Source organism: Ovis canadensis, chromosome 8 (assembly GCF_042477335.2).
Source record: "Ovis canadensis isolate MfBH-ARS-UI-01 breed Bighorn chromosome 8, ARS-UI_OviCan_v2, whole genome shotgun sequence".
NCBI classification, from domain to species: Eukaryota; Metazoa; Chordata; class Mammalia; order Artiodactyla; family Bovidae; genus Ovis; species Ovis canadensis.
The window spans coordinates 21,261,339-21,277,410 of record NC_091252.1 but is presented as its reverse complement, the minus strand read 5'-3'; the positions used below and the strand labels follow the sequence as shown (position 1 = coordinate 21,277,410).

General features: G+C 39.6%; 1 protein-coding gene across 1 annotated transcript in view; it reads left to right on the top strand.

Moving 5' to 3' along the window:
• Positions 1–16,072, top strand: part of ME1 (malic enzyme 1) — a 209,981-nt gene that overhangs the window by 30,962 nt on the left and 162,947 nt on the right. The window contains exon 3 of the mRNA XM_069598978.1: positions 7,050–7,199. Coding sequence (XP_069455079.1) covers positions 7,050–7,199 — 150 coding nt within the window. The remainder of the gene's footprint in view (positions 1–7,049; positions 7,200–16,072) is intronic.

Below are 16,072 nucleotides of genomic sequence, written 5' to 3'. Positions count from 1 at the left end.
TTATTCAAAGTATACCAATTTAGATGTGAGTCTTACCCAAAAACTACCTTCACAGAAAAGTCCAAAATAGTGGACCAAATATCTGGATACTGTGTCCCAGCCACGTTGACACATAAAATTAACCTCTCCTTTTCAACTTGGAAGCCATGCCTGTCTCCTCAAACTAAACTTAATCTCTGCGTAAAGGCAATAAAAAGGTCCTACTTGAGCCTAACATGATAGAACTAGCCCAGGAAAAACTGAAAACATGCTAACACTTAACCTAAAAGAGGATGTGAAGCCCTAGGGTAATGTTTACTTTTCTCCTTGATATCTTTTAACTTTAATACTATGATGTAAACTTGACAATACATTTGACCCTTGAATCACATAGATTTGAATTATATGGGTCCACCTATATGTGGATTTTTCTCAATAAATGCATATTACAGTGCTTACACAATCCATAGTTGATTGAATCCTTGAATGGGAACTGCACACGTAAAGGGCCACCTGTAAGGTATACCTGGAATTTTGATTGTGTTAGGGTTGGCACCCTTAACCGCCACATTGTTCAAAGTGTTCAGTTCAGTTCAGTCACTCAGTTGTGTCTGCCTCTTTGCACCCCTATGAACCGCAGCACGCCAGGCCTCCCTGTCCATTATCAACTCCCGGAGTTCACCCAAACCCATGTCCATTGTGTCGGGGATGCCATCCAACCATCTCATCCTCTGTTGTCCCCTTCTCTTCCTGCCCTCAATCTTTCCCCTCATCAGGGTACTTTCAAATGAGCCAGCCCTCTGCATCAGGTGGCCAAAGTATTGGAGTTTCAGCTTCAACATAAGTCCTTCCAATGAACACCCAGGACTGATCTCCTTTAGGATGGACTGGTTGGATCTCCTTGTAGTCCAAGGGACTCTCAAGAGTCTTCTCCAACACCATAGTTCAAAAGCATCAATTTTTCGGTGCTCAGCTTTCTTTATAGTCCAACTCTCACATCTGTACATGACTACTGGAAAAACCATAGCCTTGACTAGATGGACCTTTGTTGGCAAACTATTCAAATACTATGATATACAGTCAGTACATCTTATGTAACATGGGAAAGGGATAAAAGAGGGAAAATTGTATTTGTTTATGTATCTTTGCATATGTATTATACATATTTATGCACAGATACATATGCAAAGATACACACATACACACATATACACACAAACATTCATAACTCGGTAAGGAAGAAATACTCATAATAATTGCCCTCATCATTTCTATAGCTGGTCATGTTATCATAGCTGATATTTATAACTGTCTTCTTCCCCTACCCATTTCACATTTCCCTTGCTTTCAGCAAGTACTTCAGCCAGTCTTGAGTCTTCCCCTGGTAGAGGAGGCCAAATTTTTAATTCTGAAGGGTCTGGGCCATTAGTAGTCCTATTGGAATTGGGTGTTTTAGTTTTCCATTGACTTTAATTGCGGGGACCCCCTAAGGGATCTCTTGTATTCCAGACATCCTTTTCCTTACCTGCATTATGGAGTGGTAGTCCAGTTTCCCCTTGGAGTCAGGATCGGTCACCCCCACCAGCATGGTAACTCCCTTCTTTGCCTGTTAATTCAGAGGCCTGTGGTACCCAGAGTGGCCAGTGGCAATCTTAACTTCCAGTTCACTGGAATCATTGTCTCCCAGTACGACATTCTTCCCTTTGGAATGAACACTTTGGGGCCAGCAGAGCATAAGATCTCAGGGACAGGAAGCAGGAATTGATAGTGGATCATTTGGGGGCTTCCTAGGTGGCTCAGTAGTAAAGAATCTGCCTTGCCAAGCTGGCGATGTAGGTTTGATCCCTGGGTCAGGAAGATCTCCTGGAGGAGGGAATGACAGCCCCCTCCGGTCCATAGGTTGCAAAGAGTCAGACACGACTGAAGTGACTAAGCACGCCCGCATACTTGGGAATGACAGTGATGGCGCCACTTCTGTTTCTACCCTTCTTGATTCTGGGACCTGTGAAAGCTGGCTGTGAGAGAAATAGAACCACATATTGGGCACTGATTCAGAGCAGGTATAGCCTCCCGGAGAACCTGGCCCAGCTTTGCAGTCTGTTGCCCCCTACCTTGGAGAAGGGAATGGCACCCCACTCCAGGACTCTTGCCTGAAGAATCCATGGATGGAGGAGCCTGGTAGGCTGCAGTCCATGATGTAGCTAAGAGTCAGACACGACTGATTGACCTCATTTTCACTTTTTACTTTCATGCATTGAAGAAGGAAATGGCAACCCACTCCAGTGTTCTTGCCTGGAGAATCCCAGGGACGGGGGAGCCTGGTGGACTGCCGTCTATGGGGTTGCAGAGTCGGACATGACTGACGCGACTTAGCAGCATCAGCATCAGCAGCCCCCTAGCTGATACTATAACTGAATCTTCAGAAGGCCATTCCTGCATTCTGTCAAGCCAGCTGCCTTAGGATGTTGGGGAACATGTAAGAACAGTGGGTTCGATTAGCAGGGCCCATTGCCTTACTTCATTTGCCCTAACGTGAGTTCCTTGGTCAGAAGCCATGCTGGGTGGAGTACCATGATGTTGAATGAGGCATCTTGTAAGTCCCTGGAGGGTAGTGTTGACAGGAACATTGTGTGCAGGGAAGGCAAGTCTTCATACCGAGTGAGGGTCTATTCCAATAAGAACCAATGCCGTTCCTTCCATGATAGAACCTGTCCAGTGTAATCAACTTGCCACCAGGGAATTTGCTGATGACCACATGGGATGGTGGCATATCAGGGGCTCAGTGTCAGTCTCTGCTGCTGGCAGTTTGGGCCCTCAGCAGTGTCTGGGGCCAGGTTGGCCTTGGTGGATGGAAGTTCATGTTGCTGAGCTCATGGGTACCCTTCATCCCTGCCATGACCACTTCTTTTATGAACCTGTAGGTGGTAATGGGCTTCCCAGGTGGCACAGTGGTAAAGAATCGGTCTGCCAAGCAGAAGACGTGGTTTGGTCCCTGGGGTGAGGAAGATCTCCTGGAGGAGGAAATGGCAACCCAGTCCAGTATTCTTGGCCTGGAGAATTCCACTGACAGAGGAGTTGGTTGGGCTATAGTCCATGTGGTTGCAGTCAGACATGACTGAAGAGTACCCTTCCACACACACACAGACCCACAGACCCCCCCACACACACACGTGGTAATGGGTCAGCTGAGGAAAGGCTGACTGGGTTATTCAACCATGTGTATTTGCTTCTTAAGCTTCACTGTCCCTTCCATGTGTTTCTAAAGTCCTTCCTTGGTTCTCTTCCATTTTTACTTTACATTCTTTTCCTGGGCCATTGTATCACTTGCCTCCTCAGAGCTAGTGACTTTCGTATTTTTATCGTAGAATGTCCCTCAAATACTCACTGAGCATCAACTTAGTGTCAGGTGCTCTTTTCAATACTGGGATTAGAGACAGTGATCTCTGCCCTCATGAAGCTTAGGTAGATTATTTTTGAAAAGTAGTAAGTGGTAAAATAATGAATAAATTATTTAATATGCTAGAAAGTGGCAAATTCTCATGAAAAAAAGAGAAGCTGGAGTGTGGTAAGAGGACTGAGAATGGGAGGGGGTGGGTAGGGTCACTTTGCGCTGTTTGGTTCCATGGTCAGGATGGACTTCAGTGTGAAGGTGGGTTATGAGTGAGTAATGAAAGGCCGTGAGACAATTAGCCATGAGGAAACTGAGGAGCAGTGTTCTTTTAGCTGGCACATTCAGGGACCAACAGGGAGACGTGTGTCTGGAGCAGGGTGAGTGAGCGGGAGAACGGTAGGTCAGGAGAGGAAGTTAGTGAGGTCATGGAGGGCAGATTGTTAAAGATGGATTATGGAGGCCATAGTTGTAAGACTTTTGCTGTTTCTCTGAGTGAAAGAGGGGCTCATTCAAGGTTTTGAACAGAAAGTCAGCATGATCTGAGCTATATTTCTAGAAGACTTTGCAATGCTGAGAATAGAATATGAGAGTATTTAGGAGACTTAGGCAAAAGATGATGGTGATTTAGATCCTGGATGGTAGCAATGAAGGTGTGTAGATTTGGATAGATCTTGAAGCAAAATCACTGCTGATGGTGACTGCAGCCATGAAATTAAAAGATGCTTACTCCTTGGAAGAAAAGTTATGACCAAACTAGACAACATATTAAGCAGAGACAGTACTTTGCCAACAAAAGTCCGTCTAGTCAAGGCTATGGTTTTTCTAGTAGTCATGTATGGTTGTGAGAGTTGGACTATAAAGAAAGCTGAGTGCCAAAGAATTGATGCTTTTGAACTGTGGTGTTGGACTCTTGAGAGTCCCTTGGACTGCAAGGAAATCCAACCAGTCCATCCTGAAGGAAATCAGTCCTGAATATTCATTAGAAGAACTGATGTTGAAGCTGAAACTCCAATACTTTGGCCACCTGATGCGAAGAGCTGACTCATTTGAAAAGACTCTGATGCTGGGAGATTGAAGGCGAGAGGAGAAGGGGACGACAGAGGATGAGATGGTTGGATGGCATCACCGACTCAACAGGCATGAGTTTGAGTAAAATCCGGGAGTTGGTGATGGACAGGGAAGCCTGGCGTGCTGCAGTCCATGGGGTCGCAAAGAGTCTGACACGACTGAGCGACTGAACTGAACTGAAGCAAAGCCAGGTGGTGCTAGTGGTGAAGAATATGTCTGCCCATGCAGGAGACATGAAAGATGCAGCAGGTTCGATCCATGGGTTAGGAAGATCCCCAGGAGGAGGGCATGGCAACCCACTCCAGTATTCTTGCCTGGAGAATCCCAGGGACAGAGGATCCTGGAGGGCCACAGTCCCTGGGGTCACAGAGAGCTGGACATGACTGAAGCAACTTAGCACTGAAGCAAAGCCAGCATAACCTCTTAATGTAATAGAGATGAGTGTTAGAGAGCCTCTAGAACCCAGGAGAAGACAGCAAAGAAAGAAAAAAGGGAATGATCAGTGAAAAGGGAAAATCGAGAGAATCTGGTGACCTGGAATTCAGGAAAAGAGAGTGTATGGAGCTGCAGGGAAAACCACTTGTGTGAAGTGTCCTAAGAAGTGTTGACTTAGCGGTGATGATTTCCACATGGCTGGATCAGTGTTAGCATCATCTTTTAAAAGTCATCATTTTCTTCCTAGTTGTTAGTGTTGGTAGTTGAAATAACATCTTTTTGCCAAGCATTAGAATCCTTGTGTCTCTGACTCCAAATTCTATGCATTTTCAACTATTCCAGAGAATGAGAATCAATCCAAAATGGCTGGTAGGACTATTAAGGACAGTTTTGCAAGATTTTTCCAAGTTGTACCAAACAGTTGGAGTTTTATTGTATAAACCACTGAAGATTACAAGTAATATGATAAGGTTGATATTGTAAAAGATAATTCTGGTTCAGAAATGCCTCTAGAAAGAAAAAGACTTCTTGATCTAAATAATTACAAAAGTCCCTTAAACTTTCTTACCTTAGTAATTTTTAGGGTCATTGTTAACATTCTGTAGTTATTTTCTGCTTGTCATTTTTCTTGGCTCTTCAGTACTGCAAATTAAACAATGAAGTCTTTTTAGTTAGTTAAGTTACTGTTTAAACTTTATCTCTACTGGTATTTTTCATTTGTCTTTCATTTTAAAATAGGGATAAAGTCATTTAAATATTAAATAAAACTGTGCTGTTTCAGCACTGATTTTATTATTTGAATGATACCCGCTCAGGTTTATTGTTCTTTATTTTTTGAGATGATTAGGAATATTTCTTTATTTTTTTAAACTGCAGCCTGATCCAGTTTTCATTTTATTATTATTTTGGCTATACTGGGTCTTTGCTGTGGGGCTAGGGCTCTTCATTGTTGCGCACGGGCTTTCTCTACTTATGGTATGCAGGCTTCTCTAGAGAAGCATGGGCTCTGAGGCACGAGGGCTCTCTAGTTGCGTGCGAGCTTAGTTGGCCCATAGCGTGTGGGATCTTAGTTCCCTGACCAGGGATCAAACCCATTCCTGTGCATTGGAAGGTGGGTTCTTAACTACTAGACCACCAGAGAAGTCCCAGGAATATTTCTTAAGTCTTTTTTACCTAAAAAATACTGTATATGTTCAGTAGCTGCGTCATGTCCAGTTCTTTGCTACCCCATGGACTGCAGCACGCCAGGCTTCCCTGTCCTTCACCATCTCCCAGAGCTTGCTCAAACTCATATCCATTGAGTCAGTGATTCTGTCTAACCATCTCATCCTCTGCCACCCCCTTCTCCTTTGCCTTCAGTTTTTCCCAGCATCAGGGTCTTTTCCAATGAGTTGGCTCTTTGCATGAGGTACTCGAAGTATTGGCTCTTCAGCGTCAGTCCTTCCAATGAATATTCAGGGTTGATTTCCTTTAGCATTGACTGGTTTGATCTCCTTGCAGTCCAGGAGACTCTAGTGTCTTCCCCAGCACCACAATTTGAAAGCATCAGTTCTTCAGCACTCAGCCTTCTTAATGGTCCAGCTCTCACATCTGTACATGACTACTGGAAAAACCATAGCTTTGCCTATGTGGACCTTTGTTGGCAAAGTGATGTCTTTGCTTTTTAATACTTTGTCCAGGTTTCCATAGCTTTCCTTCCAAAGGGCAAACATCTTTTAATTTCATGGCCACAGTCACCGCCCACAGTGATTTTGGAGCCTAAGAAAATAAAATCTGTCACTGCTTCTACTTTTTCCCCTTCTGTTTGCCATGAAGTGATGGGACCAGATGCCATGATCTTCATTTTCTGAATGTTGAGTTTTAAGCCAGCTTTTTCACTCTCTTCTTTCACCCTCATCAAGTGTCTCATTTTCTGCAATTAGAGTGGCATTATCTGCATATCTGAGGTTGTTATTTCTCCTGGCAATTTTGATTCTAGCTTGTAATTAATCTAGCCCAGCATTTTACCTGATGTACTCTGCATGTAAGTTAAATAAGTAGGATGACAATTGACAGCTTTGATGTACTCCTTTCCAGTTTTGAAGCAGTGTATATGTTGTTGCAAACATTTAGTTTTATAAACAGTTATTTTATGACTGTGTTGGAATGTAGATCTGATTATGTCCAATTTCCATAGGTATCTTCTCTTAATGGATCTTCAAGATAGAAACGAAAAACTCTTCTATAAAGTGCTGATGTCTGACATTGAGAAATTCATGCCTATCGTGTATACTCCCACTGTGGGTCTAGCTTGCCAGCAATACAGTTTAGCATTTCGGAAGCCAAGGTATGTAAAGTTTTATTTTAAATACAGTTTGTGTCTTCATTTATTTTTTGTCAAGTTTTTGCTCTAATTTAAAAAATTATGTAATGAAATAGAAGTTCAGAAAAATCTAAAACTTCATTTGGGCCCCTGGTGGCTCAGACGGTAAAGAATCTGCCTTCAATGCAGGAGACCTGGGTTAGATCCCTGAGTTGAGAAGATCCCATGGAGGAGAGCATGGCAACCCATTACAGCATTCTTGCGAATGTGGTGGGCTAAAGAATATTAAATATAAATGTATATATGACATTTTAAAATATAGTGTTTTATTCCTAGATTTAAAATCATGGGGAAGTTTTTTTTAATAACCATTTTATATTTCCTTTTACAGATACTAAATGAACATTTTTTGGGTAAAAAAGGTAGTTGATCATAACTAAGTTTGTCTTTGAGATAGTAGTTGCCTCTATTATGTGTACATTTTGTAACTTAAAGATTTCAGATTTTCCTGAAAATAAGGAGTATTGTCTAGTCGCTAAACTGTGTGCGACTTCTATGCCGCAGTGGACTGTAGCTCATCAGGCTCCTCTGTCCATGGGATTTGTGGGTTGCCATTTCCTTCTCCAGCAGATCTTCCTGACCCAGGGATTGAACCCAAGTCTCCTGAATTGGCAGGCGGGTTCTTTATCACTGACCCACTATGGAAGCCCAAGGAGTATATTATTTCCTAAGTTCAGAGTTGGCATTAAACAGGCTCTTTTGTTGATTTCCTTTAAGTGAAATTGTAACCATCTTTAAAGATGTGTAAAATATAAAATGTAGTTTTTTAAAACCATGGCTTTACTTTATCATGTTACTTTAAATACTTTTGCAGCAAGGAACAATTGAAATAAATATTAACGCTTTTAACAGCAGCAACAACAAAAGCTCAAGTTGAATATTTATGTGCTGCTTATAGTTCTGAATTTAAAATGAAAAGAAATGTTTATAAGTTTATATCACAAATATAAAAGCCTACTGTAAGTTCTGTCATTGAAAGGAATGTTTCAGAGGTAAGATCTGAAAGTTAGATTTCACAAAGGTGTATTGATGTAGTGGTAATATTTTGCACATTTGTGCCAGTTGCCTTTTGTATAAAGAAAATAATTAGCCACGTTATCCCTTATATAAAGAGAATAATCAATTGTAGATGATCTGTTAAATTTCCTTAATAGCACATCTCTGTGTTGCATTTATGTAATGGCTATGTAAACAGAGAAATTTTTTTTCCATAGAAAAATAAGAGTTAGAATTTAGCTGGTAACTGTATTATGATGAATAATTCCTTTTTGAGTACATAAATATTTTTTAATTAAATAAGCAATACATGTTCATTATTGAAAAATGAGAAAATACAAATATACAAAAGAAGAAGTATTTTAAGAATACCTAATGTCATGATAACAAAAAAACTCGATACAATACTGTTTGCCTTATAGAAGGGATCATACTATATAAACTGTTCTTTACCTATCAGGTTATAGGTAGGTAAGTAGATACATAAATAAGTAGGAGGGGAGAGGGAGAGGCAGAGATGGGGCAAGACCTAGCACAGCATTTGTATCAAAATGCTCACATGTGTTGATTTTAGGTGACATATTCATGGTATTCTATCAAATTTTATGCAGTATTTCAAATTATTTTTTAATTGAACAATAATTACTTTACAGAATTTTGTTGTTTTCTGTCAAGCCTCAACCTGAATCAGCCATAGGTATACATATATCCCCTCCCTTTTAAACCTCCCCGCCATCTCCCTCCCCGCCCCACCCCTATAATATAGGTTGATACAGAGCCCCTGTTTGAGTTTCCTGAGCCATACAGCAAATTCCCGTTGGCTGTCTATCTTGCATATGGTGATGTAAGTTTCCATGTTACTCTGTCCATGCGTCTCACCCTCTCCTCCCCTCTCCCCATGGCCACAAGTCTGTTCTCTATGTCTGCTTCTCCACGGCTGCCCTGCAGTAAATTCTTCAGGACCATTTTTCTAGATTCTGTATATATGCATTAGAATACAATGTTCACCTTTCTCTTTCTATTTACTTCACTCTGTATAATAGGTTCTAGGTTCATCTGCCTCATCAGAACTGACTCAAATGCATTTCTTTTTATGGCTGAGTAATATTCCCTTGTGTATATGTACCACAGCTTCTTTATCCAGTCATCTGTATCTAGGTTGCTTCCATGCTCTAGCTATTGTAAATCTTGCTGCAACGAACGATGGGATACATGTGTCTTTTTCAGTTTTGGTTTCCTCAGGGTAGATGCCTAAGGAGTGGGATTGCTGGGTCATATGGTGGTTTTATTCCTAGTTTTTTAAGGAATCTCCATCCCATCTTCCATAGTAGCTGTATCAATTTACATTCCCACCAACAGTGCAAGAGTATACCCTTTTCTCCACACCCTCTCTAGCATTTATTGTTTGTAGACTTTTTGATGATCGCCATTCTGATTGGTGTGCGGTGATATCTCATTGTAGTTTTGATTTGCATGTCTCTAATAATGAGAGATGTTGAGCATCTTTTCATATGTTTGTTAAGCCATTCTGTATGTCTTCTTGGGAGAAATGTCTGTTTAGGTATTTTTCCCTCTTTTGTATTGGGTTGTTTGTTTTTCTGGTATTGAGTTGTGTGAGCTGCCTATATATTTTGGAAATTAATCCTTTGTCAGTTGTTTCATCTGCTATTATTTTCTCCCATTCTGAGGTTTGTCTTTGGACTTTGCTTGTAGCTTCCTTTGCTGTGTAAAAGCTTTTAAGTTTAATCAGGTCCCACTTGTTTACTTTTTTTTCCATTTCCATTACTCTAGGAGATGGGTCACAGAGGATCTTGCTTTGATTTATGTCGTTGAGTGTTCTGCCTATGTTTTCCTCTAAGAGTTTTATAGTTTCTGGTCTTACATTTAGGTCTTTGATCCATTTTGAGTTTATCTTTGTGTATGGTGTTAGAAAGTGTTCTAATTTCATTCTTTTACATGTAGCTATACAGTTTTCCCAGCACCATTTATTCAAGAGGCTGTCTCTGCCCCAATGTATCTTCTTGCCTCCTTTGTCAAATATAAGTTACCCAGAGGTGAATGGGTTTATTTCTGGGCTTTCTATGCTGTTCCATTGGTCTATGTTTCTGTTTTTGCACCAATACCATACTGTCTTGATGACTATAGCTTTGTAGTATAATCTGAAGTCAGGAAGGTTGATTCCTCCAGCTCCATTCTTCTTTTTCAGGATTGCTTTGGCTATTCGGGGTTGTTTGTGTTTCCATATGAATTGTGAAATTCTTTGTTCTAGTTCTGTGAAAAATGCCATTGGTAATTTGATAGGGATGGGGTTGAATCTGTAGGTTGTGTTTGGTAGTATAGTCATTTTCACAATATTGATTCTTCCTACCCAGGAACATGGAATATCTCTCCATCTGTTTATATCATCTTTGATTTCTTTCATTAATGTCTTATAATTTTGTGTGTACAATTCTTTTGTCTCCTTAGGTAAGTTTATTCCTAGATATTTAATTCTTTTTGTTGCAATGGTGAATGGGATTGATTCCTTAATTTCTTCTTTTGAGTTTTCATTGTTAGTATATAGAAATGCAAGTGATTTCTGTGTATTGATTTTGTATCCTACAACTTTTCTAAATTCACTGATTAGCTCTAGTAATTTTCTGATACTGTCTTTAGGGTTTTCTATGTAGAATATCATGTCATCTGCAAACAGTGAGAGCTTTGCTGCTGCTTTTCTGATCTAGATTCCTTTTCTTTTTCTTCTCTGATTGCTGTTGCTAGGACTTCCAGAACTATGTTGATTAAGAGTGGGGAAAGTGGACACACTGTTTCTTGTTCCTGATCTTAGGGGGAATGCTTTCCATTTTTCACCATTTAGAATAATGTTTGCTGTACGCTTATCATGTATGACTTCCCCTGGTGGCTTAAATGGTGAAGTGTCCTCTTGCAGTGCAGGAGACCCGAGTTTGATCCCTGGGTTGGGAAGATCCCCTGGAGAAGGAAATGGCAACCCACTCCAGTACTCTTGCCTTCAAAATCCCATGGACAGAGGAGTCTGTTAGGCTATAGTCCACGGGGTCCCAAAGAGTTGGACATGACTGAGCAACTTCACTTTCTTTTCTATCATATATGTCTTTACTATGTATCGTACATGGGTGCTGAATTTTGTCAATGGCTTTTTCTGCATCTGTTGAGATGATCATATGGTTTTTAATTTCAGTTTGTTAATATGGTGTATCACATTGATTAATTTGCATATATTGAAGCATCCTTGCATCCCTGGAATGAACCCAACTTGATCATGGTGTATGAGCTTTTTGATGTGTTGCTGAATTCTGTTTGCTAAAATTTTGTTGAGGATTTGTGCATCTATGTTCATCAGTGATATTGGCCTGTAGTTTTCTTGTGTTGTCTTTGTCTGGTTTTGGTATCAGGGTGACGGTGGCCTCATAGAATGAATTTGGAAGTGTTCCTTCCTCTGCCATTTTTTGAAAGAGTTTTAGAAGGATAGGCATTAGCTCTTCTCTGAATGTTTAGTAGAATTCTGTGAAGCCATCTGGTCCTGGGCTTTTGTTTTTTGGCAGATTTTGGTCAGAGCTTTAGTTTCAATGCTTATAATTGGGTTGTTCATAATTTGTTTCTTCCTGGTTTCGTCTTAGAAGATTAAACTTTTCTAAGAGTGTCTGTTTCTTCTTCCAGGTTCTCCATATGGTTGTTTATAATAGTCTCTTATAATCCTTTGTATTTCTGCGTTGTCCATTGTAACCTCTCCTTTTTCATTTCTAATTTTGTTTTGATTCTTCTCTCTTTTTTTCTTAATAAGTCTGGCTAAAGGTTTGTCGATTTTGTTTATCTTCTCAAAGAACCAACTGTTAGTTTTATTAATCTTTACTACTGTTTCTTTCATTTCTTTTTTCATTTATTTCTGGTCAGATCTTTAGGATTTCTTTCCTTCTACTAATTTTTGGGGTTTTTGGTTCTTCTTTTCCCATTTGGTTTAGGTGTAAAGTTAGGTTGTCTATTCAATGTTTTTCTTGTTTCTTGAGGTAGGATTGTATTGCTGTAAACTTCCCTCTTAGGACTGCTTTTGCTGCATCCCATGGGTTTTGAGTTGTCGTGTTTTCGTTGTCATTTGTTTCTAGAAATTTTTTGATTTCCCTTTTGATTTCTTCAGTAACATGTTGGTTATTGAGAAACGTATTGTTTAATCTCCATGTATTTGTGTTTCCTACAGTTTTTTTCTTGTAACTGATACCTAGTCTCATAGCATTGTGGTCGGAGAAGGTGCTTGATACGATTTTAACTTTCTTACATTTACTGAGATTTGATTTGTGACCCAAGATGTGGTCTATCCTGGAGAATGTTCCATGTACACTTGAGAAGAAGGTGTATTCTTCTGTGTTTGGAGGGAATATTCTGAAGATATCAATGAGATGCATCTCATCTAATGTATCATTTAAGACTTGTGTTTCTATATTAATTTTCTGTTTTGATGACGTGTCCATTGGTGTGAGTGGGGTGTTAAAGTCTCCTACTATTATTGTGTTACTGTCAATTTCTCCTTTTATGTCTGTTAATGTTTGTCTTATGTATTGAGGTGCTCCTATGTTGGGTGCATTGATATTTGCAATTGTTATGTCTTCCTCTTGGATTGATCCCTTGATTATTATGTAGTATCCTTCCTTATCTCTTGTAATCTTCCTTATTTTAAGGTCTATTTTGTCTGATATGAGTATTGTTACTCCAGCTTTCTTTTGCTTCCTCTTTGCATGGAATATATTTTTCCATCCTCTAATTTGTAGTCTATGTGTCTTGAGGTTGAAGTCGGTTTCTTGTAGACGTCATATATGTGGGTCTTGTTTTTGTATCCATTCAGCCAGTCTGTGTCTTTTTGTTGGAGCATTTAATGCATTTACATTTAAAGTAATGTGTGTTCTGATTGCCATTTTCTTGATTGTTTGGGGTTGATTTTGTAGATCTTTTTTCTCCTCTTGTATTTCTTGAGTATATAAGTCCCTTTAACATTATTGTAAAGCTGATTTGGTGGTACTGAATTTTCTTAACTTTTGCTTGTCTGAAAAGCTTTTTATTTCTCCATCAATTTTGAATGAGATCCTTCCTGGGTATAGTCATCTTGGTGGTAAATTTTTCCCTTTTCAGTACTTTAAATATATCCTGCCATTCCCTTCTGGCCTGCAGAGTTCGTGCTGGGAGATCAGGGTTTACATGTATGGGGTTTCCCTTGTATGTTACTTGTTGCTTCTCCCTTGTTGCATTTAATATTCTTTCTTTGTGCTTAGTCTTTATTAGTTTGATTAGTATGTGTCTTGGCATGTTTATCCTGTATGGAACTCTTTGCACCTCTTGGACTTTATCGACTGTTTCCTTTTCCATGTTGGGGAAGTTTTCAACTATGCTCTCTTCAAAAATTTTCTCATACCCTTTCTTTCTCTCTTCTTCTTCTGGGACCCCTATTATTTGAATGTTGGTGTGTTTGGTATTGTCCCAGAGGTCTCTGAGACTATCCTCAGTTCTTTTCATTCTTTTTGCTTTATTCTGCTCTTCAGAAGTTATTTCCACCATTTCATCTTCCAGCTCACTGTTTCGTCCTTCTGCTTTGGTTATTCTGCTGTTGATTCCTTCTCGAGTATTTTTAATTTCAGTAACTGTGTTGTTTGTCTCTGATGTTTATTCTTCAGTTCTTCTAGGTCTTTGTTTATTGATTCTTAACATTTTCTCCATTCTGTGTTCAAGGTTTTTGATCATCTTTATTATCATTATTCTGAATTATTTTTCAGGTAGTTTGCCTATCTCCTCTTCATTTATTTGGACTTACTTCTGTGTTTCTAGTTCGTTCCTTCATTTGTGTAGTATTTCTCTGCCTTTTTATTATTATTTTTTTAACTTACTGTGCCTGAGGTCTCCTTTTCCCAGTTTTCAAGGTTGAATTCTTCCTTCCTTTTGGTTTCTCCCCTCCTAAGCTTGGTCCAGTGGTTTGTGTAAGCTTCGTATAGGGTGAGATTTATGCTGAGTTTTTATTTGTTTGCTTGTTTTTCCTCTAATGGGCAAGACTGAGTAAGGTGGTAATCATGTCTGCTAGTGATTGGGTTTGTATTTTTGTTTTATTTGTCGTTTAGATGAGGTGCCCTGCACAGGGTGCTACTGGTGATTGGGTGATGCCGGGTCTTGTATTCAAGTGGTTTCCCTTGTTAGTTAGTCCTCACTATTTGGTACTCCCTAGGGTTAGTTCTCTGGTAGTCTAGGGTCTTGGAGTCAGTGCACCCACTCTGAAGGCTCGGGGCTTGATCTCGAGTTTTGTGTGGTTCTGTTCTTTTCCTCAGGTCAGGTACTCCTGTCTGCTCTCAGCTGGTGTTCTGCATGCACTTCTGTGTCTGAAGGTGTATTCCTGATGTATCTGTGGAGAGAGATGTACTCCACATCCACCTACTCCTCTGTGATCTTGTTCCCTTTTTTTTCCCCTTTGTGCTTTCTAGTTTCACTGGCTCATAAGGTGGCTGGACCCAGAGGCCTCCCAGCTGGTACTTCAGATCCGAGTCTGTATTGCAAAATCAGTATTTGAAATTTAAAGGAACGCTTAACTGATAGAGAGATAGTAAACTTGCCACAATTATTTGTAAATGATCATTTTATGGCAGTTTTCTGTCATGTTGACCTTTAATGTGTATATTTTGTTAAATTTTTGATGATTTTTGAAGATATTTTTATTGAGATAATATTTGAAATGTTTCAGGTAAATAATGGAAAAGTTGATTTGACATTTAAATACATTACAATATGATCACCACAGTAAGTTGTCTAGTAACTATCTGTCCCTATACAAAGTTTTTAGAGTATTATTGACCATATTCCTTATGCTTTATATTATATCCCTGTGACTTAACTGAAAGTTTGCAGCTCTTAATCTTCACCTTTTTTGCCCAATGTCCCACCCTGCCCACCTGTGATAACCATCTGTTTGTTCTTTGTATGTATGAGTCTGTTTTCTTTCTGTTTATTTTGTTTTCTAGATTCAACGTATTAGTGACATCATATGGTATTTGTGGTATTTGTCTTTCTCTTGACTTATTTCACTTAACGTGATACCCTGGATCCTCCCAGTTGTTCCAAATAGCAAGATTTAATCCTTTTTATGAGTAATATTCCTGTGTGTGTGTGTGTGTATGTATATGTATATATATATGACCATAGTGTGGTGTCAGTCACTCAGTCATGTTTGACTCTTTGCGACCTCATGGACTGTAGCCCACCAGGATCCTCTGTCCCTGGGATTTCCCAGGCAAGAATACTGGAGTGGGTTGCCATTCCCTTCTCCAGGGGATCTTCCAACCCAGGGATCGAAACCTGGGTCTTCCACAATGCAGGCAGATTCTTTCCCATCTGAGCCACAGGGGAAGTCCATATGTGACCATATATATAGTAAATATATATATATGTATAGATCACGTCTTTTTTATCTGTTCATCTATCACTAGACACTTAGTTTGTTTCTATATCTTGGCTGCTGTAAATACTTCTGCAGTGTACATTGTCTTTGAGTATATACCCAAAAGTGAAATAGCTGAATCATGTGGTAGTTCAGTTTTTAATTTTTTTTGAGGAGCCTCCATAATATTTTCTATAGTGGCTGCAGCAATGTGCAGTCTTCCCAATGTTCTCTTTTCTCCAGATTCTCACCAACACTTGTTAATTTGTTGTCTTTTTGTTGATAGCCATTCTGACAGGTGTTAGGTGGTATCTCATTGGTGGTTTTGATTTGCGTTTCTCTGATGATTAGTGATGTTAATAATCTTACTTTATTTTAGATGTTAATCCCTTATTGGACATGTATTTGCTCTGTCTTG